The sequence below is a fragment of the Amblyraja radiata genome, chromosome 2 (assembly GCF_010909765.2).
Source record: "Amblyraja radiata isolate CabotCenter1 chromosome 2, sAmbRad1.1.pri, whole genome shotgun sequence".
NCBI lineage: Eukaryota > Metazoa > Chordata > Chondrichthyes > Rajiformes > Rajidae > Amblyraja > Amblyraja radiata.
The window spans coordinates 37303222-37329499 of NC_045957.1; the positions used below are offsets into that span (position 1 = coordinate 37303222).

The 26278-nt window shown below is 50.2% G+C and overlaps 1 protein-coding gene across 1 annotated transcript in view; it reads right to left on the reverse strand.

Annotated features, from left to right (window-relative positions):
- Positions 1-26278, reverse strand: part of ppp1r16a (protein phosphatase 1 regulatory subunit 16A) — a 61553-nt gene that overhangs the window by 6675 nt on the left and 28600 nt on the right. Inside the window, exons 2-8 of the mRNA XM_033045090.1 lie at positions 16211-17603; positions 15287-15357; positions 13309-13454; positions 12072-12175; positions 2538-2662; positions 826-951; positions 139-214 (exon numbers count right to left, since the gene is read on the reverse strand). Coding sequence (XP_032900981.1) covers positions 139-214; positions 826-951; positions 2538-2662; positions 12072-12175; positions 13309-13454; positions 15287-15357; positions 16211-16457 — 895 coding nt within the window. The 5' untranslated portion in view covers positions 16458-17603. The remainder of the gene's footprint in view (positions 1-138; positions 215-825; positions 952-2537; positions 2663-12071; positions 12176-13308; positions 13455-15286; positions 15358-16210; positions 17604-26278) is intronic.

Genomic DNA, 26278 nt, shown 5'->3' on the forward strand with positions numbered 1-26278 from the left:
GTGGTGCTTGCCTGAACCACTCTGCCCACACTGAAACATCAATGTAGGCACTCTGGGGGTGGGGAGGCACTCTGGCCTTGACACTGACTCTCAGCCCGACAACATCAGCAGTGAGAAACTATGGCAGAGACAGCTTACCTAACGGAGTCTCGTCCAAGAAGGACCTGGCGTTGAGGTTGGCACCGTGACCCACCAGCATTTCCACCATGTGTACCTGCACCAAGGGCACACCTCGTCAACAAAGTGTACCACCCCTCCCCTGTACACCCCCTCCCCTGTGTGTGTACATCCCCTCCTCCGTGTGTGTACACCCCTCCCCGTGTGTGTACACCCCTCCCCGTGTGTGTACACCGCTCCCCGTGTGTACACCCCTCCCCGTGTGTGTACACCGCTCCCCGTGTGTATACACCCCTCCCCGTGTGTGTACACCCCTCCCGTGTGTGTGTACACCCCCTCCCCTCTGTGTGTACACCCCTCCCCCATGAGTGTACACCCATTCTCACGTGTGTGTACCCCCCTTCCGTGTGTATACCCCCCTTCCCCGTGTGTGTACCCCGCTCCCCTGTGTGTGTACCCTGCTCCCCCGTGTGTGTACCCCGCTCCCCTGTGTGTAGGGACCAGGCAGCCCCTCCCCCCTAGACAGACCCTTCACTGGTGTCAGGGGTCAGTGGGCTGAGGTGTCCTTCACAGCGAGGCCTGGCCATGGGGAGGGAAGGGGTCATGGGGGAGTTAGGGGTCACGGGAGGGTGCAGAAGGAAGGGCTTGCAGGGAGTGGGACAGGGGGTCATGGGGAGGGAGCAGACACTGACGTGTCCCCACACTGACCTGACCCCAGCAGGCTGCTGCGTGCAGGGGCTCCCAGCCATCGCTGTCCTTCACGTCCACCCTGGCCTTGTGTGTCAGCAGCAGCTCCGCCGCCTCCGAGAAGCCGTTGGCCGTGGCCACGTGGAGCTGGTCAACGGGGCAATGGGTCAGTAATGGCCGGCTTCGCCCACACACCACACCCAACCCAACCCACCATAACTACCCACCCCACCCAAACCCGACCCCGACCCAACACCCCAACCCTCCCCAAATGGAGATGCTGAACGGGGCAAAGGGCAGCAACGGCCAGCATCCCCCACATGCGTGTGCACCTCGTACCTCCCATCTTCCTCTCTACTTCTCTCTTCACGGGATACACCACCCACCCCGTGCATCACACAGCTGCCAGCACACGTCTGTACTGGTCCCACCGCTCACTTTTATTCCTAATTTGTCTAGACACTTCTTGGGATCTCTCCGCTTGAAGACTTGACATTGAATTCCTGTTGGTGAGGGTTGTTGGGGATGCAAGAACTTGATAGTACATACCACTAGATACAGGAATACTGTAGCTTCTTCCCCACTGTTACCAGGAACTGAATGGTCCTGCCAGAAGCTAGAGTGTTGTCCTGATCTTCCAACCTACATCATTGCGGCACTTGGACATTTTCTCTGAAGCTGTAAAGCTATTGCACTCTGATATTTTTCTCGTTGTACTACCTGTTGTACTTGTGTGTGTGTGGCCTGACGGTGCTTATGTATAACATGATTTGACTGGGTAACGCGCAACAAAGCTTCTCACTGTATCTCAGTACACATGACAATAATACACCCATAGTTTTAGAGATACAGCGTGGTAACAGGCCCTTTGGCCCACCGAGTCCACGCTGACCAGTGATCACCCGTACACTAGTTCTACCCAACACACTGAGGACTATTTACAGAAGCCAATTAACCTACAAACCTGCACACCTTTGGAATGTGGGAGGAAACCGGAGCACCCAGAGAAAACCCACGTGGTCACAGGGAGAGCGTACAAACTCTGTACAAGCAGCACCCGTAGTCAGGATCGAACCCCGGACCCTGGCGCTGTGAGGCAGCAGCTCTACTACTGCGCCACAGTCAGTACCAACCACCCCAGTCGCCACTAGGACAGGGGAATTGGAGGCTACTTACTGGCTAAGAGGGGGGACCTCATTGAAACGTACAGAATAGTGAAAGGCTTGGATAGGGTGGATGTGGAGAGGATGTTTCCACTAGTGGGTGTCTAGGACTAGAGCCTCAGAATTAAAAGATGTTCTTTTAGGAAGGGGATGGGGAGAAATGTATTTAGTTAGAGGATGGTGAAACTATGGAATTGTTTGCCACAGAAGGCTGTGGAGGCCAAGTCAGTGGATTTGTTTACGGGAGAGATAGATAGATTTTTGATTAGTATGGATGTCAGAGGTTATAGGGAGAAGGCAGGAGAATGGGGTTAGGAAAGAGAGATAGATCTGCCATGATTGAATGGTGGAGTAGACTTGATGGGCCGAATGGCCTGATTCTACACCTATCGCTTATAAGAGTTAATGGGCAGTTGTTGAGGTAGTGGCTGCTGTTGAACTGAGCGTTGGTTTGGAGCAGAACGCGTGGGGTTGGGGGTTGTGGGGCAGGAGCGGGTGACGGAGGGAAGGGGCAGAAGGCGGAGGAGTGTTGACACGCTTACTCCACAACAGTGGTCAGCAGGGCCGTACCAGGCAAGCACCAACTTCATTCTGGCTGTTCAAGTCGGACTTCGCCTCCACCAGCTTCCCGATATCCTCAACCATCAACCTCTCCGTGGCCATCCGGGACTCATCAATCTTTTCCTGAGTCACACCTGGAAGCAGTTCAAACACAAGCCAGGTTACACTATTACAGATCCCAGTGTAGCGTGGACTTTGGGAGGTCCCACCTCGGCAAATGGCTACCTTTAATCCTCTCATCTCCATCCGGGACAGTAGAAGAGATCTCAGACGCAACATAAATCCACAAGTTCACAAATTATAGTAGAATTAGGCCATTTGGCCCATCGAGCACCACTCCGCCATTCAATCATGGCTGATCTCTGCCTCCTAATCCCATTTTCCTGCCTTCTCCCCATAACCCTTGACACCCGTTCTAATCAATAATTTGTCTATCTCTGCCTTAAAAATATCCACTGACTATGGCCTACACAGCCCTCTGTAGCAATGAGTTCCACAGATTTACTACGCTCTGACTAAAGAAGTTCCTCCTCACCTCCTTTCCAAAAGAGTGCCCTTTAATTCTGAGGCTATGACGTCTGGTCCTAGACTGTCCCACCAGTGGAAACATCCTCTCCACATCCACTCCATCTATGCCTTTCAATATTCTGGAAGTTAATTCTGCAAGTTAACATTTTTAACAGCATTGAAACTTGAGGGGTATGAGATGGCACTGGTAACGTGGCTACTCTTGTGTGCTGCCTCGGTGTCATCTACTATTCCTGCACTCTTGTACTTCAGTTTGCTTGTGCTGATGTATAGTATGATTTTACTGAACTGTATGCCAAAATATGAATTTCACTGTACCTTGGGACATGTGACCATAAAGTATCATTGAATCTTTGAATGGCAAGTCTCTCTCATTTAAATATGTTTAATTATCATATAGTATCACCAATGGAACAATGAAATTCTCACTTGCTGCAGCTAAACACAGAAATACCTATATATATATATATATATATATGTGTGTTCATATAAAAATTAATAGAAGTGTTATTAGATAACCATAATGGTGTAAAACTAAAGACCATAGTAAAAGTCCGACTGCAAAAAGTTGTAAACACTGCCCAGACCATCATCGGCTCTGACCTCCCTACCATCGAGGGGATCCATCGCAGTCGCTGCCTCAAAAAGGCTGCCAGTATCATCAAGGACCCACACCATCCTGGCCACTCACTCATCTCCCCGTTGCCTTCAGGTAGAAGGTACAGGAGCCTGAAATCTGCAACATCCAGGTTCAGGAATAACTGCTTCCCCACAGCCATCAGACTATTAAACTCAACTCAAACAAAATTCTGATCATTAATAGCCCATTGCACTTTATCTGTTTATTTATGTGTCTATATATATATTCATTGGTATATGGTCACACTGATCTGTTCTGTATTTATTTATGCCTACTATATTCTGTTGTGCTGAAGCAAAGCAAGAATGTCATTGTCCTATCTGGGACACATGACAATAAACTCTCTTGAATCTTGAATCAATCAAAGACACAGTCCATGCAAGGTCATAGTTATTGATGTTAGCGTTGGTCAGCGTTCAGGTCTGATGGTTATTGAGAAGAAGCTGTTCTTGAACCTGGAGGTCACGGTTCTCAGGCTCCTGTACCTTCTTCCTGATGGTAGAAGTGAGCGTGGCCAGGGTGGTGTGGGTCTCTGATGGTGCTGGCTGCCTTGTTGAGGCAGCGACTGCCGTAGATCCCTTTGATGGTGAAAACAGAACAGCACTGCCCCACCCCAAGGCAAGAGGAAGCTCAACACTAGATAGATGTAAAGTTCCCAGCTTCCTGAAAGTGTCAACACAAATAGATAAGAGTGGAAAAGAAGGCATATAGTATGCTTGGCTTCCTCGGTTGAAACATTGATTAAATCAGGAGTCATGTTACTGTTAGAAAACATTGGCCAGGCAGCATCTGTGGAGAACATGGGTGGGTGACGTTTCGGATCAAGCACCTTCTTCAGACCTAGAAGTGAACAAGAGCAGGTAGTTCTCCACACATCATGGTGTGCACTGGGCAGTGGTTAAGGATAAGGGGAGGCAGACGAGGCAGAGTCCGAGGGATTACAAGGACACCGTTTCTCTGCAGAAGCAGATGTAGCTCCTGCATTGCCATGGAGTGCAGGCAGCAGCAGTGTGTGGATATAGCTCAGGCCGCTCACTGATGCACAAAGCCAGGTAACAGGAGGTGGCAGAGAGTGGTGGATTCAGCCGTGTCCATCAGGGGCACCATCCTCCCCAACATCGACACCGGGCACTGCCTCAAGAAGGCGGCATCCGTCATCACGGATCCCCACCACTCGGGCCGTGCCCTCTTCTCACTGCTACCGGCGGGCAGGAGGTTCAGACGCCCAAGGTCCCGCACCACCAGGTTCAGCAACACCTACTGAACTACAACTATCAAGTTCTTGAACCGACCCACACAAACCTAATCCTACCTCAGCATCCAAACTGGCGTCCAAGCCAGGCGACTGTAAGTGTGCTGATCACAGAAGTGGATCTGCAATCACCCATTACAATCGCTTCACTATTCTACTCCAACAGCAACATTTCTTAATCATGTTATTTATTCCCTTTATCCTGTACACAGTGAATGACTCGATTGTAATCATGTATAGACTTTCCGCTCTGGTTGGCACACAACAAAGGCTTTTTGTTGCACCTGGGTACGTGACAATAAACTACACTAAACTACTCTTTCCTAATTGTGTATTTTTGCGGTAGTGTCTTTTTTTTGCACAGTTTTTCTTTTTATTGTCTTGTAGAATATATGTGATTTCTGCATTATTGATGTTTTTCCATATTGCCCAGACCTATGTCCCTGTGATGAAGCAAGAGACAGGACTTTCATTGTACCTGTATTTTACCTACTCATGCACTAGGCAGTAAACTACACCTGACTTTGGTATTCTTTGGCACTACCTCAGATTGCATTACAGTTTTCTGCATTTATTGCTGTATCTACTATTATCATACTTTATGCTTTATGAGCTTCACATGAACTAGGAATTTTATTGCACCCTGGTTAATAGGGCACTAAATTAACCTGGTTTAGGTTTATTATTGTCTGAACGAAATTTCGTGCCTGCAGTCATACATACAATAATACAATAATAAACAACAACAAACACAAATTAACATCCACCACAGTGTATCCTCCAAGCACCTCCTCACTGTGGTGGAGGCAAAAATCTTAGGGCTGCAGTCTCTTCCCTCCTCTTCTCCCTCTGCGCTGAGGCGATACCCCACTGGGCGATGGTACAAACCCCGCTCACCAAACCCCGCAAACTGGCCGGCTCAAACACCGCGGCCCAGGGTGGTCGAAGCTGCCGCCCTCCAGCCCAGCGGATGCAGCCGCTGGCCCGCGGCTGAACCCCGGATTCAGATCACCGCCGCCAGAACGCCGTCCCAGCAACTGGAGCACCGTTCCAGCCCCGAGCCGGATCGCCCTCACGGGAGCGTCGTACCTCCCTCGAGCTGGGCCGCTGCAACGGGAGCGCCATTCCACCCTCGAGCTGGGCCGCTCCGACGGGAGCGCCGTTCCTCCCTCGGGTTGGGCCGCCCCGACGGGAGCGCCACAGCCCCTCACGGGAGAGTCTCAGCCCCGCGCCAGGCCGCCCTCACGGGAGCGAGCCCAGGGCAAGTCCTGACTAGCTCTGCCTCCGGAGTCTCGAGGTCGCCAGCTCCGCCATTAGGCCTCAGCGCAGACGGAGGCAAAGAAGGGGGATACGACAAAAAAGTCGCATTCCCCCGAAGGGAGAGACAGAAAGCCCCGTTTCAACCCCCCCCCTCCACATAAACACAACCTAAAAACCAAAAACTTAACTAGACAAAACGAACAAAAACAACACAAAAAAGTAAAAACAAACGGACTGCAGGCGAGCCGCTGCTGCCAGGGCAGCGCCGCCACTTCTGGAATTTGCATGCTATCCAAAGAGATCAGATAATACTACACATAGATGTAAGTAAGCCAAACTCAAGTACAATACATAGAGCAAAGGGGAAGATACAATGTGCAGAATACAGTTCTCAGCATTGTATGGCGTCAGTTCCATAGACAATGTCCAATGTCCACAATGGGGTAGAGGTGAATTGGACAGCTTATGGAAGGACCGTTCAGAAGCCTGATAACAGAGGGGAAGAAGCTGTTCCTGAGTCTGATGGTGCGCACTTTCAAGCTCCTGAACCTTCTGCCTGACGGGTGTGGGGAGAAAGAATGATCAGGGTGGGACAAGTCTTTGGCTTATGTTGGATGCTTTTCCAAGGCAACAATGTATCTGAAGCTGGGTTTAATAGATATGTCATTATGACATGGGCTAAGCGCTCAGTCTGTACAGGGAGGAATGCTTTTGTTTACTTGAATTGTTCTTTAAGTTTGTACAGGCAGTTTTGGAAGGATTTTGAACACAAGAGGAATGTTTCAATTGTTCACATTGGCTTGTTGCATCCTGACAGCTTTGAGGAATTAGAGTTAAGATAGGATACTGAAGCCTAAACTCAGTTACAGTGCCTGCATTTAAATAACTGCTTTGGAAGTTTCTAGTTCGGCTGCAGATACGAAATTGTTTATTTCAAATATTCTAGGTTTTTAGATATTGAAAATCTAGAATGTGAGGGGCAAATTTTACAGAGATGTGTGAGGCAAGTTTAGCTTACACAGAGAGTGATGGGTGCTTGGAACACACTGCCAGGGGTGGTGGTGGAGGGTGATACGATAGCGGTGTTTAAGAGGCTTTTAGATGGGCACATGGATATGGATGGAAATAGATCACATGCAGGCCGAGCAGATTAGTTTGACTTGGCATCATGTTTGGCACAGACATTGTGGGCCGAAGGGCCTGCTCCTGTGCTCCACTGAGCTTTGTGAGGTTAAAGAATTATGGGCAGTGCAAGGGAATGTTGCAGCTACAGTCTGCATGATGGGACAGGCTGGAGGGGCAAAATGGCCTCTGCCAACGCCCAGTGTTTTTGTTTTTATGAGAAACAATCCATTGTGGCTCAGCGTAACAGGTTCAGTCTGCCGCTGCCAGGAAAATACATACTTTAATATTGACGGGGATAGCCTTAGTGCAAGGGCCTCAGAAGGATAAGAAGTTGTTCATGTATCCTGGAGGGTTTTCTGAAGGAGTGTGGAGGGAGTCCAACCAGTAATGGAGGTGTACTTGGCCTGAGAGAATGAGGACAGGAAAGTTATTAAAATGATACAAAATGCTGGAATAACTCAGATCAGGCAGCATCTCTACAGAAGATGGATAGCTGACATTTCAGGTCAAGAGTGCTGGTGCAGGGTTCCCAAAAAGCTAATCTGCAAGTCGAATCAGTGGTAAAGAAAGCAAACCCAATGCTAGCCCATATTTCAAGAGGGCGTGTATGCAAAAACAGGGATGTAATGCTGAGGCTCTATAAGGTTCTGGTCAGGCCGCATTTGGAATATTGTGAGCAATTTTGGGCACCATATCTGAGGAAGGATGTGCTGGCTCTGGAGAGGGTCCAGAGGAGGTTTACAAGAATGATCCCAGTAATGAGTAGGCTAACCTCGGATGAGTGTTTGTCGGCACTGGGCCTGTACTCGCTGGAGTTTAGAAGAATGGAGGGGAACTTCATTGAAACATACAGAATAGTGAAAGGCTCGGAGTGGTCATTGCCTCAGAATTAAAGGACGTTCTTTTAGGAAGGAGATAAGGAGAAATGTATTTAGTCAGAGAGTGGTGAATCTGTGGAATTCATTCCCACGGAAGGCTGTGGAGGCCAAGTCAGTTGATATTTTTAAGGCAGAAATAAATTCATGATTAGTACGGGTGTCAGAGGTTATGGGGAGAAGGCTGGAGAATGGGGTTAGGAGGAAGAGATAGATCAGCCATGACTGAATGGCGGAGTAGATATGATGGGCCGAATGGCCGAATTCTACTCCTATCACATGACCTTATGACTCTTCTTTGGACCAAAGGAAGGATTCCCAACCCGAAACGTCACCTATCCATGGACTCCAGAGATGCTGCCTGACCCGCTAAGTTACTCCAGCACTTTGTGCCTTTTTTCTGTAAACCAGCATCTGCAGTTCCTTGTGTCCAAGTGATTGAAGTGTGTGGGGGAGCCCTCTGGGATCAGGGACCACACCAAGGCCCCCATGGGAGAAGCTAACTTTGGCCCTGGAATTCGGGCCCTAAACTGGGGCCGAGCGGCCCTCAATCATGTAACTCGTTACCCGGGGGAGGGAGATCAGGAGCAGTGCGAGGGGAAAGCAACATCCAATGAATGGGAGGCGTTTAAAAGCGAGGCGGTGAGAGTTCAGGGTCAGCAGGTCCCTGGTTGGGAAACAGGCAGCAATAGTTCCTGCTTATCAACGGGTATTGAAGGTTTGATCAGGGAGAAGACAGCGTAGGTCAAGTATAGAAATTGGTATTGTGCGAGTCTGAGGGTTATATAGCAGAGGGCAAAAACAGCCAGGAGGTACATTTCCTACAGTAGGTACATTTACAATGCGTGGGATCCAGTCCAGAATCTAGGGATGAAACCACATCATTCTGAAATTAAGCCAAAAGGGTACACGATAGCGCTATAATTTTTGCACCACCTTACTGACAATTGTCTTGTAGGTGTATTTTAATTGTTTCATTCAGATTGATGTTATATTTGAAATTATTCACTTTTTTAACTTTACAAAATCCAGTCCAGTGAGGAGGGGGAGGGAGTGCTGGGGGAGGTAGTGGTAGTGGAATTGGATTTTTTTTTTAAAGTCCCGGCAACAAGTGCTTGCATTTTTTAAAAAGTTTAATAAGAGGGAGGATGAAGAGGAGGGGGAGGGAGTGTTGGGGGATATGGGGAAATGTGCCACCACTGCGCAGTTGGGGGCTATGGGTGAGTGGTGGAATATTGCGTTGGGGGAACGGGTTGTGTTGGGGGAACGAGTGGTGGAATGTTGCGTTGGGGGAACAGGTTGCGTTGGGGGATCAGACCTCCCGTGTGACAGAGACCCAATGGGTCCCACTTGGTCCATCTATCTATATCATATCACTATACTTATAAAACTCTCATTTTGTATGTGGATTTGTGTGTGTATAATCACATCTTCTCGAAAAAACGACGCGCTAACGGTAAGATTTTTACATATTCCGGTACAGATTTCCCCACTGGAGTCCAAAATCACCTTATCTGAAAATTTATGCTTTATTTCTCGAGTTATTAATGAAAATGTTCAAAAATCTGGCAAAACTTTGACAAAAATCGACTGCCTTTCGCTGATGACGTCACAATGAGTCTGCGGCGTCTTGCTCACGCTGCGAGTGACGTCACCCCCTCCACCCCTCCTTCCTTCTTTGGTTGATGCCCGCTCCCCACTGCTCCCTGCTGGCTGATCCCCGCCCCCCTCCTCCTCTCCCCCCCCTCCTCCTCCTCGCCCCCCCCCCCTCCTCTCCCTCCTCCTCTTCCCGCCCCTCCTCTCCCTCCCCCCTCCCCTCCCCCAGCCTCTCTCCTCGCTCCCCTCCCTCTCTTCCCCTCCCTCTCTTCCCCCCCTCTCTCCTCCTCCTTTGGTTGACGCCCGCTCCCCGCTGGCTGCTCTCCCCTCCCCGCTGGCTGCTCCCCACTCCCCTCCTCCTCCACTCCCCCTCCCTCCTCCTCCTCTCCCCCCCACTTCTCCCCCTCCTCCTCCTCTCCCCCCTTCCTCTCCCCACCCCTCCTCTCCCCCTCTCCCATCCTCCTCTTTCTCCCTCCTCCTCTCCCCTCCCCCGGCCTCTCTTCTCTCTCCCCCCCTCTTACCCCCCTCCCCTCCCCTCTCTGTCTCTATCCACCCTCCCTCTACCCCTCTTCTCTCTCCAGACGCTCCTACGAGTTGAGGCTATGCTTGAGTGGATAGGGCGGGGATGCAGTAAAAGGAGCGAATGAATAATATTAATATAATATCAAGGGGGGTGATTAGTTTGTGCGTGTGTGTTAGTGTGTGTTTGTGTGTGGGGGTGGTTAGTGTGTGTGTGTGAGACGCCGCAGGACGCCCCCCTCTCCCCGCAACCGCGCGTTGTAAAAAAAATTGAAAACCATGTATCATTTTCCTTCCACCTCACAATTATGCGCCACTTTGTGTTGGTCTATCACATAAAATCCCAATAAAATTGGGTTTTGCCATTTACGTTTGTGGTTGTAACGTGACAAAATGTGGAAAAGTTCAAGGGGTATGAAGACTTTTGCAAGCCACTGTAAGTGTGTTCCTGGATTTTGATGCATGATGAAGAATGAAGTTTCGACTGGGGAAACAAACACGGCACTCTGACAGAACCTCAGTGTGGCAGTATCACAGAGTCACAGAACAGAAGCAGGCCATTCGGACCACCTTGTCCATGTCGACCCAGTTGGCAGACTGAGCCAGTCAGTCCCATTTGCCCACATTTGGCCCTTATCTCTCGAAACCTATCTGTACATTTGTCAAAATGTCTTTAAAAGTCGTAGTTGTATCCGCTTCTACGCCTTCCTCCAGCAGCTCATTACTAAATCTCGTTGCACTGACGTGCAATGACAATAAAAGATATATTATTAGATACCGACTACCCTCTGAGTGAAGAGGTTGCCCTAATGTCCCTCTTAAATCTCTCCCTTCTCAGTTTAAACCTATGCCCACCAGTTTTAGGAAAAGACTAAATGAAAAATTGAAAAATGCAGAGTGAATTTGAATATCTCAGGGTATCTTTCACCTTAAAGCTGTGTCCGATCGTCTGACATTTCCATCCTGGCAATAAAGGTTCTGACTGTCTACCCTATCTATGCCTCTCATGATATTATAAACCTATCGGAGCTCCCCTCAGTCTTCAATGTTCCAGGGAAAATAATCCAAGTTTGTCCAGCCTCTGCTTGTAGTTAACACCCTCTAATCCGGGCAGCATTCTGGTAAACATCCTCTGCAGTAAATCTGTAGTGTGTTTACCTGACTTGTTACGGGTGCAATCGCAAAGAAGCTTATTTGGTGAGATTGAACTGAATCCTGGAGCACATTACAGGCAACAGCACCATGCTACAGTGTACGGGTTTCGGGTTGGGACCTTTCTTCTGGAGAAGGGGTAGGAAACTGGAAACTGGAAACTGGAAAGGAAGGGCAGGACAAAGTCTAGTGAGTGATAGGTGGATACACATATGTGGGGGGGGAGGGGGTGATAGGCAGATGGTTGGATAAAGGCAGGAGATGAAAAGACAAAAGGTGTGAGACAAGGATAACAAAGGTTCTCCAGAGATGCTGCCTGACCCCAGCACTTTGTGTCTTTTTTTTAACCTACAAACCTACACGTCGTCTTTGGGGTGTGAGAGGAAACCGGAGCAGCTGGGGGAAACCCACGTGGTCACAGGAAGAACGTGCAAACTCCACACGGACAGGCAGCACTTGAGGTCAGGATCGAACCCGGGACTGTGGTGCTGTGAGGCAGCGGCTCTACGGTGTGTCACCGTGCCGTGTGTGGTCGGTGGGGGCCGGGGCAGAGCCGGGGCAAGGTGGCGGTGGAGGTGGCAAGGGTGAGCACGTACCTTGCTGGGCCATGGCGGTCTCCAGGCACTCCAAGGTCACCTCGTCCTCACACAGGTCATAGGGCATGTTCCCGTCTGCGTTCACGGCCATCAGGTCAGCACCACTGCGGGGAGCAAGGGTCATCGTCAACACACAGAGATATGGGGGGGGGGGGGGGAGGGGGAAGGGGGGTTCAGGACAGGGAGACGAATGCACGGGTGGGGGGGTGGGGACGGCCAGGACAGGCTGATTGTACAGGGGTGGGGGGGTGGGGACGGCCAGGACAGGCTGATTGTACAGGGGTGGGGGTCATGAGAGTGAGAGAGGGCAGAGGTCAGGACAGGGAGAGAGTCTTTGGGGACGGAGGTCAGGAGAGGGGGAGATGTGGGAATGGGATCAGGTTGAGTGTGGGGGGGGGGGGTTGTATCAGGAGAGGCTGTGATGTGGGAGGCGGTAAGGAGGTCAGAGAGAGCGGGGGTGGGGGTTAGGACAGGTAGGGCGTGCAGGGGTGGGTCAGGCTGCGAGATCCACAAGTAGAGAGTGGGTGTGGAGGAGGGGTTGCGGCGGTAGCCTACTGCACACCATCACGAGGCTGCTGACCCCCCCTCACACATAGCAACACCCCCCCCCCCCTCGTGCATGCACCCTGTCTAATCCCCTCACAATTTTATACACCTCTATAAGACCACCCCTCATCCTCCTGAGATTCATGGAACAAAGTCCTAGTTTGTCCAACCTCTCAAGTCCTGACGACATCCTCGTAAGGACCTGAAATCCTACCTTAAAAAAAATAGCGGGTTCATAAGTTCATGTCATAGGGGCAGAGTTAGACCATTCAGCCCATCAAGTCTACTCCGCCATTCAATCGTGGCTGATCTATCTCTCCCTCTCAACCCCATCCTCCTGCCTCCTCCCCACAACCCCTGACACCCGCACTAATCAAGAACCTGTCAATCTCTGCATTACAAATAGCCAATGACTTGGCCTCCACCGCCGTCTGTGGCAATGAATTCCACAGATTCCCCGCACTCTGGCTAAAGAGATTCTTGCTTTAGAGAGCCAGGTGTCAAAGGTACAAGGCAAGCAGAGGGCTAGGACACACTGTGGTTGCACTGGCAGCCCACAAGGACAATGGTGAGGAGGCTGATGTAGTGGAGGGTGGCCACCGCTCAGCGGAGTGTGCCCCAGGGGTGGGGTTTGGAATGGCCGCTGCTCCCCCTGCTCTGCCCCCGTGGGTGGGGAGGCTAGTCACGTAACTGTTGTATGAGTTGCTGCACCAGGTGCAGGTGACCGCAGGTGGCCGCCGCGTGCAGCGGGGTCCAAAGCTCACTGTCGCATGCGTTCACCGTGCCTCCGCCCTCCAGCAGCAGCGTCACCACCTCTGCATAGTCATCGATGCAGCACTGCAAGACAAAACGTGCCCGGCGTCACGGAAATGCAGCACAACGACGTGGCTTACGTTAGTCTAGTTTGGTGTCGAGATACAGTGTGGAAACAGGCCCTTTGGCCCACTGAGTCTGTGCCGACCAGCGCTCACACCATACACTAGCACTATCCTACACACTAGGTTAGGGGTCGGCAACCTTGTTCTGCATAGGGGCCAGGACCCGTCTGTGAGCGGATGTTTGGCCACATCTATCGGCATAGTGTGACACCTGGTGTGGTTTTCCGCGTTAGTTTTCACGTGTTTTTCAATTAGTTTTCTGCACTTCCCAGATCAGCTCGTATCCCGGGGCTGGCTACAGTTCCCAGGTCGCGAAAATGAATTGAAAAAAAAAAACGCCTGCGAGCCTGATGATTTCAGGCTACAGACCGCATCCGGCCCATGGGCCTTAGGTTGTCGAACCCTGCTCTGGGAGTAGCCATTTACTGCATTACCTCCCACTTCCATGCATCAGCTCACGCATGCCTGTAGTAACTGGTCTATACCTTCCTGTACCTAGAAACAACCTTCTTCACTTTCCACAACTCTGCTCATTTTTGTTTAGTCATTTTAAGATACAGCATGGAAACAGGCCATTCAGCCCACCGAGTCCACGCCGACCATTGATCACACTATGGTTTCCGCATTAGCATCCCTCTTCCCGTCAGAACTGCCCCCTCCATCGACTCCTTTAAGTCAAGACTTAAAACTCATCTTTACTCTCAAGCTTTTCTTGACGTCCTCTGAGTGAGGGCTATATGTATGTATTTATGTATGTACTTAATCTATGAACCACTGTTATATAACGTTAGTACCTCCACCAATGTAAAGCACTTTGGCCAACGAGAGTTGTTTTTTAAATGTGCTATAGAAATAAAAGTGACTTGACTTGACTTGACACACTAGTTCTAAGTTATCCCACTTTCGCATCTGCTCACTAGGGGCAATTAACCTACAAACCTGCACGTCTTTGGGGTGTGGGAGGAAACCGGAGCACCCAGCAGAAACCCACGCCGTCAAGGGGAGAATGTGCAAGCTCCATACAGACAACACCCGTAGTCAGGATCGTACCCGGATCTCTGGCGCTGTGAGCCAACAACTCTACCGCTGCGCCACTGTGCCGCCAACAGTTATTGATTTCGGACACGAGGTGGTGTACACACCCCAGGCAGTGTCACTTATGCTGAGGCGGAGTTGCCTAAGCATAGGTTCCTAGGCATAAATATCACTAACAATTTATCGGTACAACCATATTGAAACAACAGCCAACAGATCACACCAATGCCTCTACTGCCCCAGGTGACGAAGGAAGATGGAACAGAATTAGGCCATTCAACCCATCAAGTCTACTCCGCCATTCAATCATGGCCAATCTATCTTTCCCTCTCAACCCCATTCTCCTGCCTTCTCCCCATGACCTTTGACATCCTTACAAAGCAAGAACTAATCAATATCACCCGTATTAATCAAGGTCACCTAGGAATCTCACCAACCTCTGCAGTCACGCCACAGAGAGCATCCTTTCAGGATGCGTCACAGCTCTGCCCAAGACCGCAAGGAATTGCAGAGTTGTGGATGTAGCCCAGTTCATCACACAGACCAGATTCCCCATCATCGACTCCATCTACACTTCACACTGCCTCGGCAAGGCAACCAACATAATTAAGATCTCATCCCAGTTATTCCTTCTTCTCCACTCTCCCGCCAGGTAGAGGATACATACACTTGAAAGCACGATCCAGCAGATTCAGGAACGGCTTCTTCCCGCTGCTACCAGTTCACACAAACATAATCAGCTTGTTCCACACCTACCTGATGCAGTGCAGTCAAACCATCCTCATTGTACAAGTCCGCGGATATTCCTTCCTGCAATAATTGCCCAACTGCAAGAGAAGAGAAGTCGCTCGTCATTATAGGTAGGCACAAAATGCTGGAGTAACTCAGCGGGTGAGGCAGCATCTCTGGAGGGAAGGAATGGGCGACGTTTCGGGTCGAGGCAAGAGGGGGTGGGACAAAGATAGAATGTAGGTGGAGACAGTAAGACTAATGGGAGAACTGGGAAGGGGAAGGGGATGGAGAGAGAGAGCAAGGGCTAATCTGAAGTTTCTTACACATCATTCGTCATTAACTCAGGCTTACAAGTGGATCACAGGTAGTTGGACATTGCTGTCGATAGGCATAGGTCAGGCATCATTCAACTCCCAGGGCAAGGGCAGCTTGGGCTGGTCTCAAAAGTGAAGTTCCCACCACACCGTCCCATCACACCCTGCCATGGATGGACACACACCCTTATAATCCCACCCCTCATTCTCCTCGGCTCCAAGGAGTAAAGTCCTAGCCTTCCCAACCTCTCTCCCTGTAGTTCAGGCCCTCAAATTCTGGCAACGTCCCCATAAATCCTCTCTGCACCCTTTCCATCGTAGTGGAAGAGCATTTTGAGATCAATGATCACGACTCGGGTTCGATCCTGACGTGGAGTGCTGATGGTGTGGAGTTTGCACGTTCTCCCTGTGATCGCATGGGTTTCCTCCCACACTCCAAAGACGTGCGGGTTTGTAGGTTAATCGGCCCTCTGTAAATTGCCCCAATGTGTAGGATAGAACTAGTGTGAACGGGAGATTGCTGGTCGACTTGGGCTGAAGGGCCTGTTTCCATGCTGTATCTAGACTGAGCTAATCTCCTGATTCCCCCCCCCCCCCCCAGGGCAGCCATTGCAGGCCCAACCGTGGTAGTTACCTTCCTGGGCGTCATTGCGAGACGCTGCTTCCAGCAGCCGCACGTTGTCGGGGAAGCGGATCCTCTTTGTGGGGCGGTTGCCGCTCTTCCTGCGCAGCTTGGCTCTCTTGCCCTGCGCCTCCTTCTCGCACTGCGCCCACTTCTTCAGCTGCTGCCCGCGCCTCTTGTGGGCATGCCGGAGCCGCTCGTGTGTGGTCATTCGGCCCACCAGTGGCATTTCCGCCAGCAGCTCACTGTGCTCCGCCATGGCCGGCTCTGCCCCCCCCCCCCCACCCAGCCCAGGCACGGGGGGCGGCCGGTGACTAACCCCGAGCTGCTGCCTGGGCACGCTCACCCAGCTCAGCCCACCCTCACATAGCCAGAGGGTCCCGTCAAACCGTCAGCGCAAAGTCAACCATGCCTCCCTCCTGCCCCCTCTGCCAGAGTGTGGAGGATGTGTGTAGGTGTGACTGCCTCTTTCTGTGTGTGTGTATGTGTGAGTATGAGTGTGTGTCTGCCTGTATATGTGGGTGTGTCTGTATGAGTGTGTCTGCCTCTATCTGTGTGTGCGTGTGTGTGAGTGTGTGTGTGTGTGTCTGCCTGTATCTGTGGGTGTGTCTGTATGAGTGTGTCAGCCTCTATCTGTGTGTGTGCGTGTGTGTGTGTCTGCCTGTATCTGTGTGTGTGTGTCTGTGTGTGTATGTGTCTGTCTGTGCCTATGTATCTGTACCTGTGTGTGTGTCTCCGTGTTTCTGTCTGTGTGTCTTTGTATGTGTGTGTGTGTGAGTGAAAGAGACAGAGAGAGTCAACCCAAACAGGGGAAGGGAGGTGCCGAGGGGTCACTGTCCCAGGCCTGGTGGGTCAGGGGAGGGTATTACGGGGAGACTGTGAGCATTGCCACCGCTGCCAGGGTTCAGGGTGAAGCATTAACGGGCCTGGGCGTGCCCTTGACCGCCCCCACCCGGGGATAGCATGCTGAGATAGGCAGGGCGGGATGTCAAGGTGGGGTGGTGTGGACAGGTCCCCGAGCCTCGCGCGGCAGGCAGCGGTCAGCACGGCTGCAGCCCAGAACTGGGCACCAAACGTTTATTGTGCCAGGTGTCCAGCACCAGGAGCAGCCCCTACACTGCGGGACGTGTAGAAGGGCCGTTCTAGATGCAGACTGTCCCAGCCGCCTGTCCTTGCATCCTTCCTTCTCTGCAAGAGTATCGCCAGCGGCTCCAAGCGGAGTCAACGCCCTGGCCCAGGGTGGTGCGGGACACCTCGGCACTCCTCACTGCACAGATCTACGTCGGTAGAGTCGGCACTGGCACGGTTAACACTGGCAATGCTTCCCTCCTCCGGCGTCAGGTCTCCGGCCAACACTCTCCACCCTGTTCCTGCTCGTCCTCTTGCAGCCGGTGATGTTAAGATGCTGAGGGGAGGGTGGAAAGAATAGTTGTCAATAAAGGCTCCGTTGTACAGTACACACAGCTTGTCAGTGCTGGGGTTGGAGCCATTCCAGCTTAATCCCTTCACTGCCGCTACTCCACCAACACCACCCTGACGCTTGGACCCCAGGCATTCACTCCGGTTTTTCCTTCATGGACACTGCCTGAATTGCCCAGAGTTCCAGCACCTCTGTTTTACCCTGAAAATGGCCCTCAAAGTTTAAAACTGTGCACCTCTGTGGGTTACTATCTGGGGAAGCTGGACTAAACAAAATGTCTGGGTTGAACATGATGCCAAGTTAAGCTAATCCCCAGGAACAAGGAACTGCAGATGCTGGTTTACAAAAAAAAAGACTCAGAGACCTGGAGGAACTCGGTGGGTCAGGCAGCCTCTGTGGAGGGAATGGACAGATGACATTTCCGTGCTCAATCAATGTGAATCTTGGCAACATCCTCGTAATTATCTTCCTGCTTAATGGCATTGTTCCTACAGCAAGGTGACCAAAGCTGAACACAATACTCCGTGTGGCCTCACCAATGCCTTGTACAATCACAACATAACACCCCAACTTCCATACTCGGTTTCCTGATTGGGGCGGTCACGGTGGCGCAGCGGTAGAGTTGCTGCCTTACAGCGCTTACAGCATCAGAGACCCAGTTTCCATCCTGACTAGGGGTGCTGTCTGTGTGGAGTTATGTACGTTCTCCACATGACCTGCTTGGATTTTCTCCAAGATCTTCAGTTTCCTCCCACACTCCAAAGACGTACAGGTTTGTAGGTTAAATGGCTTTGTATAAAAGTAAATTGTCCCGAGTGTGTGTAGGATAGGGTTAATGTGCGGGGATCGCTGTTCGGCGCGGACTCGGTGGGCCGAAAGGCCTGTTTCCGCACTGTATCTATAAACTAAACCAAACTAAACTAAAGCCCAGAACCGATCCTTGTGACACATTGCAATTCATGTCTCCAGTTTAAAAGACAACCTTCCAACCCTGCCCTCTACTTCCTACCGTCAAGCCAAATCTCCATCCAGTCAGCTATCTCTCCCTGGATCCCATGCGATCTAACCTGCCACAGCAGCCTACCAGGCAGAACCGACTGCGTCCACAGCCCTGCCCGCGTCAGACTTCTTGATCACTTCTTCAAAGTCAAATTCATGACATCACCTCCCAAGCACAAACCTATGCTCTGCAGAGCGTCCCTCATCAACCCCTGTCATCCGAATACTTGTACATCTTATCCCTCAGAATCCTCTCCCGTAATTTACTTACCCCAGATGTTAAGGGACAAGGAATATGGGGACAAAGCAGGAACAGGGTACCAATTCTGGATGATCAGCCATGATCATATTGAATGGCTATGCTGGCTCGAATGGCCTACTCCTGCACCAATTTTCTACATTTCTATGTTAGGCTCATTGATTCCCATGTTCTCGAGGTTTTTGTGAATAAAGCCAAAATATTAGCCACCCTCCAGTCTTCCAGCACCTCACCTATGGCTAACGATGATTCATAAATCTCAGCCTGGGAGCCTGCAATGTCCGCTCTTGCTTCCCACAGTGTCCTTGGATACACCCGATCAGTCCTTGGAAAATGACTTTATTTTAAGTGGTTTAGCAGTTCCTCCACTGTAATGTGGACTATCCCCAAGACATTCCCATTAATGTCCCTCGTCTTCACGTCTTTCTCCACCGTAAAACATTAGTCAGAGGGTGGTGAATCTGTGGAAATCTTTACCACAAAAGGCTGAGGAGGCCAAGTCAATGGATATTTTATAAGGCAGAGATAGATAGATAGATTCTTGATTAGTACGGGTGTTAGAGGTCACGGGGAGAAGGCAGGAGAATGGGGTTAGGAGAGGGAGAGATACATCAGCCATGATTGAAGGGAGGAGTAAACTTGATGGGTCGAATGGCCTAATTCTGCTCCTCTCACTTATGACCTTATGATCATCCTCTTCATATTTCATAGCTCTCCCTCAAAGCCTCACCGGACGAACCATCAGTAACGTCATCTCGGATTATTACTGTAATGTTGTCCATGATCTAAAATGCAACTCCCCCTCCTCCCTTATCCCCACCTGTATCTCACCTGCAGCACGTGTACCCGAGAGCATTAAGCTGTCAGTCCTATCCTTCCCTTAGCCCGGGCTCTGTAATGGATACAACATCCCAGTCGCACGTACTTATCCACACCCTGAGTTTATCCACCTGTCAGGCCTCAGGCAATGGACGCAGTGGAATTTGATCCAACAATCTCTCCTCGCTCCTTGTCGTGCTCATGCTTGTCTGGTCTGATGAAACTGCTATCACCGATGTCTGTACTGACTTCCAGCCTCTCGCTACTTCAATCCTACATTGGAACCCGTTCCCCTGCCAGTCTAGTTTAAACCAACCCGAGTAGCTCTAGCAAACCTGCCTGCTAGGATAGTGTGGAGAAAGGAACTGCAGATGCTGGTTTCAACCGATGTTAGACACAAAAAGCTGGAGAAACTCAGCGGGTCAAGCAGCAGAGAAGGAATGGGTGACGTTCCGGGTCAGGACCCTTCTTCTTCTCTCCAGAGATGCCGCCTGCCCCGCTGAGTTACTCCAGCTTTATTGTGTCTATGCTAGGATATTGGTTCCCCTCCAGTTCAGGTGTAACCCATCCATCCCCTCTTGTACAGGTCACCTTTGCCTTAGAAGAGATCCAAATGGTCCAAAAAGATGAATTCCTGCCCCCTGCACCAACTCCTCAGCCACCGACATCTGTCTAATGTTCCTATTCTCACCTTCACCAGCAAGTGGTGATGGAAGTGATCTGGTGACTGAGGTGTTGCTGCAGGGGGCAGGAATTCAGAAGTTAGGACCATTCACAATCCACAACTCCTCAAACCTGCCTCACACCTTCTGCACTTATCTCAGGCTTTTCTTCCAACCATCTGCCGATTAAGAAGGAATGGGTGACATTTCGGGTCGAGACCCTTCTTCAGAAGGGTTGAGACCCGAAACGTCACCCAATCCTTCTCTCCAGAGTTGCTGCCTGTCCCGCTGAGTTACTCCAGCACTTTGTAACTATCTTCGATTTAAACCAGCATCTGCAGTTCCTTCTTACACATCCCCCCCCCAACCCCTCGCCTATGTCAACCTATTACCCGCCACGTCTTGTCCTGCCTCTGCCCGTTTCCAGCTTTGTTCTTCCCCCCCACATTCAGTCTGAAGAAGGGTCTCACCCTGAAACGTCACCCATCCATGTTCTCCAGAGATGCTGCCTGACCCACTGAGTCACTCAGTGAAGAAGGGTCTCGACCCGAAACGTCGCCTATTTCCTTCGCTCCATAGACGCTGCCTCACCCGCTGAGTTTCTCCAGCATTTTTGTCTACCTTCGATTGTCCAGCATCTGCAGTTCCTTCTTAAACACTGAGTTCTCTGGCACTTTGTATCCTTTTGTGTATAAGCAGCACCTGTAGTTCTTTGTTTCTCCATTGGGAGTAATCCAAAGGCTTTGCATTTGAACCTTTTAAGGGCCAGTCCCACTTGGCGATTTTTTCGGCGACTGCCGGTCTCATATTAGTGTCGCCAAAAGATTTTGAACATTTCAAAATCGATTTAAAAATACGTCATCACTCCGCGAATTTTTCGGTGACCTGTTATGTCAATGCTGCCGGCAGTCACCGAAAAAAGCACCGTGGGACAGGCCATTTAGCCTACCTCTCTACATTGGTGTGGCTGCAGTATTATATCCCTCAAGGATGGGTAGACACCGGGATCACGCAGAGTGCCTCTGCTGTGACTAACCTTCAACAACCGTCTGGTAGATTCAGATGGCATTTGCAGCAACTTTGGAGGATGGGGTAGCCTGTTGAATGTAATCCAGGCACATTCAGTGTGGGCTGGAGTAAGTAAGCGAAACTGGTGCATTAGTCAGGGTCACTGCCCCCTCATTCCCGTGGAGATATATACACTGACGCAGCTACAATCACCTTCCGCACTTCAAAACACCAGAGCAATGTTGTAACTAAAACCTTCAATGGCCTTAAATGACTTGATTACTGCTCAACTCAGGAATTTTAGGCATTCCCCGTAATCACTGCTAAATACGCCTGATTAAAGCTTGCAAAGCCCTTTTCAGACAAGTGGTCTCAGCAGCTTGGAGACAGCTCAAACATTCAGACAATCGGTTGTAATCCCAAACACGGGGGCCAAAGAGCTGGCGGAAATACTCGGCACCTGACCAGAGTCACTGAGCACAGAGCGGCAACCAACAGTACTGGGCCTGTCCCAATGTACGAGCTAATTCAAGAGCTCTCCCGAGTTTTTTAAAAAACCCGCTAAAAATGTACATAGCGGGTACGTCGGAGCCCGGGACGTCTCTTGGCTGCTCGTAACGCTAACGGCAGGTACTCGGGAAACGCGGTAAGCTCGTGAAGATTTTTCAACATGTTGAAAAATGTCCACGATAGCCCCGAGTACCTACGAGTGGCTATTACCGTAATTCTCTGAGTTTGAATCAGGGGAAACTCGGGAAAACTCTTGAATGACCTCGTACTGTGGGACAGGCCTTTAAGGAGCGTTTAATTGTCAGGTGGACGGAACAAGGAAACTCTTGCAGGATTACTGGCTTGTTAATGCAATATACACAGATAATATGTCATCATTTAAAAATCATTATCGATATTAATAACTATAAAGTTAGCGCAAAAGCTGAAGTTCATGGTCAGACTCCCTTCAGAGTCATAGCTGCTGGGGTTAATGTTGTGTAGTGGTCAAGATTTTGACTGGTACTGGGAAGAAGCTGTTCTTGAACCTGGAGGAGTTTTCTGACTCTTATACCTTCTTCCTGATAGCAGAAGTGAATTGAGAGCATGGCCAGGGTGGTGTTGGTCTTTGATGATATTGAGGCAGTGCCTCCTGTAGATCCCTTCGATGGTGGGAAGAAGGGCCCCAACCTGAAACGTTACCTGTCCATGTCCTCCAGAGACGCTGCCTGACCCGCTGAGTTGCCCCAGCACTTTGTGCACTACGCAAGATTGCAGCATCTGCAGTTCCCTGCGTCTGCCGCTGTCACAGAGCTTCATAGAGCACCACACAGCACAGAGTCATGCAGCACGGAAACAGGCCCTCGGCCCAACTTTCCCATGCCGACCAAGATTCCCCATCAACACTTGCTCGTGTTTGACCCTTCTAAACCTTTCCTATGCATGTACCTGTCCAAAATGTCTTTTGAATGTTGTTATAAAACCTGCCTTAAGATCTCCGGCAGCTCTCTCTATATACATTGCACCTCAGGTTCCGATTAAATATTTCCCCTCTAAACATTTACTTATGTCCTCAGATTCTTGGGTTCAGGGTAAAAAAACTCCATCTGTTCCCCTCATGATCTTATACAACCTCTATAAGTCCTAGCCTGCCCAGCCTCGCCCGAAAGCTCAGGCCTTCAAAACCTGGCAACATCCTGGTAAACATTTCATGAGGTGGCCCCTCGGGTTCCAGCATGCTGCCTCCACTCCTGCTCTGCCCCACGAGGTGGGCTTACTGATGACTGCGAATGATGAGGCCCTGGGGGTGTGCTACTCCTAGCGCCCTCCACTCAACAAGTACATGGATCCCTGAAAGTGGAGTCACAGGTAAACAGGGTGGTGAAGGAGGATTTCAGTTTGGGGAACGGAACATAGAAGCTGGGATGTTGTGCTGGGAGTGGATGAGAAAGTAGGATCAAGTTCAAGTTCGTGAGTTTATTGTCATGTGTCCCTGAATTGCTTCAGCACACAGAAAATAGTAGGCATTTACTACAAAACAGATAAGTGTGTCCATATACCATGATATAAATATATACACACATGAATATATAAACTGATAAAATGCAAATAACAGAAAGTGGTTATTTATAATCAGAGTTTTGTCCGAGCCAGGTTTAATAGCCTGATGGCTGTGGGGAAGTAGCTATTCCTGAACCTGGTCGTTGCAGTCTTCAGGCTCCTGTACCTTCTACCTGAAAGTAGCAGGGAGATGAGTGTGTGGCCAGGATGGTGTGGGTCTTTGATGATACTGCCAGCCCTTTTGAGGCAGCGACTGCGATAAATCCCCTCGATGGAAGGGAGGTCAGAGCCGATGATGGACTGGGCAGTGTTTACTACTTTTTGTAGTCTTTTCCTCTCCAGGGCGCTCAAATTGCCGAACCAAGCCACGATGCAACCGGTCAGCATGCTCTCTACTGTGCACCTGTAGAAGTTAGAGAGAGTCCTCCTTGACAAACCGACTCTCCGTAATCTTCTCAGGAAGTAGAGGCGCTGATGAGCTTTCTTGATAATTGCACTAGTGTTCTCGGACCAGGAAAGATCTTCAGAGATGTGCACGCCCAGGAATTTGAAGCTCTTGACCCTTTCAACCATCGACCCGTTGATATAAATGGGGCTGTGGGTCCCCCTCCTACTCCTTCCAAAGTCCACAATCAGTTCCTTGGTTTTGCTGGTGTTGAGGGCCAGGTTATTGCGCTGGCACCATATGGACAGTTGCTCGATCTCTCTTCTATAATCTGACTCATCCCCATCAGTGATACGCCCCACAACAGTGGTGTCGTCAGCGAACTTGATGATGGAGTTCGCACTGTGATTGGCTATGCAGTCATTGGTATAGAGTGAGTACAGGGGGATGAGCAACCAGCCTTGAGGTGCTCCCGTGCTGATTGTTATCGAGGCTGACACATTTCCACCAATACGAACAGACTGTGGTCTGTGAATGAGGAAGTCGAGGATCCAATTGCAGAGGGATGCGCAGAGACCCAGTTCTGCGAGTTTGGTAACCAGCTTGGAGGGGATGATTGTGTTAAATGCTGAGCTGTAATCGATGAATAACAGCCTGACATATGAGTTTTTGTTGTCCAAGTGGTCCAGTGCGGAGTGGAGGGCCAGCGAGATCGCATCCACCGTTGATCTGCAGTGCGAACTGCAGTGGGTCCAGGTTTTTGTCGAGGTAGGAGTTGATTTGCTCCATGATCAACCTCTCAAAGCACTTCATCACCACCGGCGTTAGTGCCACTGGTCGATAGTCATTGAGGCACGTCACCTTACTCTTCTTGGGCACCGGTATAATTGATGCCCTTTTAAAGCAGGTGGGGACCTCAGACCTCAGAAGTGAGAGGTTGAAAATGTCCGTAAAAACTCCAGCCAGTTGGTCTGCACAGGTTTTTAGAACACGACCGGGTATACCATCAGGTCCAGGTGCTTTTCGGGGGTTCACACCTCTGAAGGATTTCCTGACGTCAGCCTCTGTGACTGAGACCGAAATGCCATCACAGCGAATGGGGGATCGGGAAGGCATATCAGTATTCTCCCTATCAAAGCGTGCGTAAAACGCATTGAGCTCGTCAGGGAGTGATGTTTCGCCGACATTCGAGCTGCCTCCTGGTTTCGCCTTGTAGGAGGTGATTGCATTCAGGCCCTGCCACAGCTGCCGAACATCTGTTTCATCCTCCAGTTTGGAGCAGAAGTCCCTTTTGGCCTTTTTGATGGCCTTACCAAGGTCGTATCTGGTCTTCATGTAGGCCACTGTATCATTGGAGGTGAATGCCCTGTGTCTGGACTTCAGGAGAGTGCGGATCTCAAAGTTCATCCAAGGTTTCTGATTGGGAAACACTCGGAAGGTTTTTGTAGGGATGCAGTCCTCCACACATTTCTTTACGAAGTCTATAACGGCTGTGGCGTATTCGTTCATAGATATCATAGATCTAGTGTTAACGGGTGATCGATGGTCAGTGTGGACTCGGTGGACCGAAGGGCCTGTTTCCACGTTGTATCTCTAATTTAAATGAAACATAATTTTTAGGTATTGGTGCTTTTTTTTAAAGTTAGCCAGAAGAATGAATCTGCAGTGGAGGATTGTTTTATAGGGAACACAAAACTGGCCTTGATAAAAGCCAGTGTGGTCTAATCAGTGCTGTGTGCCTGAAGAGAGAGGTATCTAACAGCCAGACTGAGGCCTGACAGGGTTAAACAAGCAAGGTTCAAGGAACGTCGGAGAGATTCAGAGCTGCCCACATTCCACACACGATGTGAAGGACAAGAAAGAGTTTGTTCAGCAAGGGCCTTCAAGGAAACCCATGCAACGCAGGACAAGATAGCACAGGAATGTCCAAACCTCCCAAGGCAAAGCTCTTAATCTTGTCCTGTCCCCAGCAATGGTGATACAGGAGGTGATGGTTTGCTTGCAAGGTCTGTATTATGTGGACATTGCTCGCTAGGTTTCTCAGAAGGCCAAATTACGCAGCAGCGTCACAAAATAAAGATTTTTAATGCGGGTAAACACATGTTGTTACTTTACCTGTTCAAATATAGAACAGTACAGCACAGTTAAACTAATCTCCTCTGCTTGGACGTTATCTATGTCCCTCCATATCGTGTGCACCACTATCGTACCTGCCTCCACCACCACCACCTCTGTTCCAGCCCTCCCACTATTCCACAGTTTAAGAATAAGGAGTAAGCCATTTAGAACGGAGACGAGGAAACACTTTTTCTCACAGAGAGTGGTGAGTCTGTGGAATTCTCTGCCTCTGAGGGCGGTGGAGGCTGGTTCTCTGGATGCTTTCAAGAGAGAGCTAGATAGGGCTCTTAAAAATAGCGGAGTCAGAGGATATGGGGAGAAGGCAGGAACAGGGTACTGATTGGGGATGATCGGCCATGAT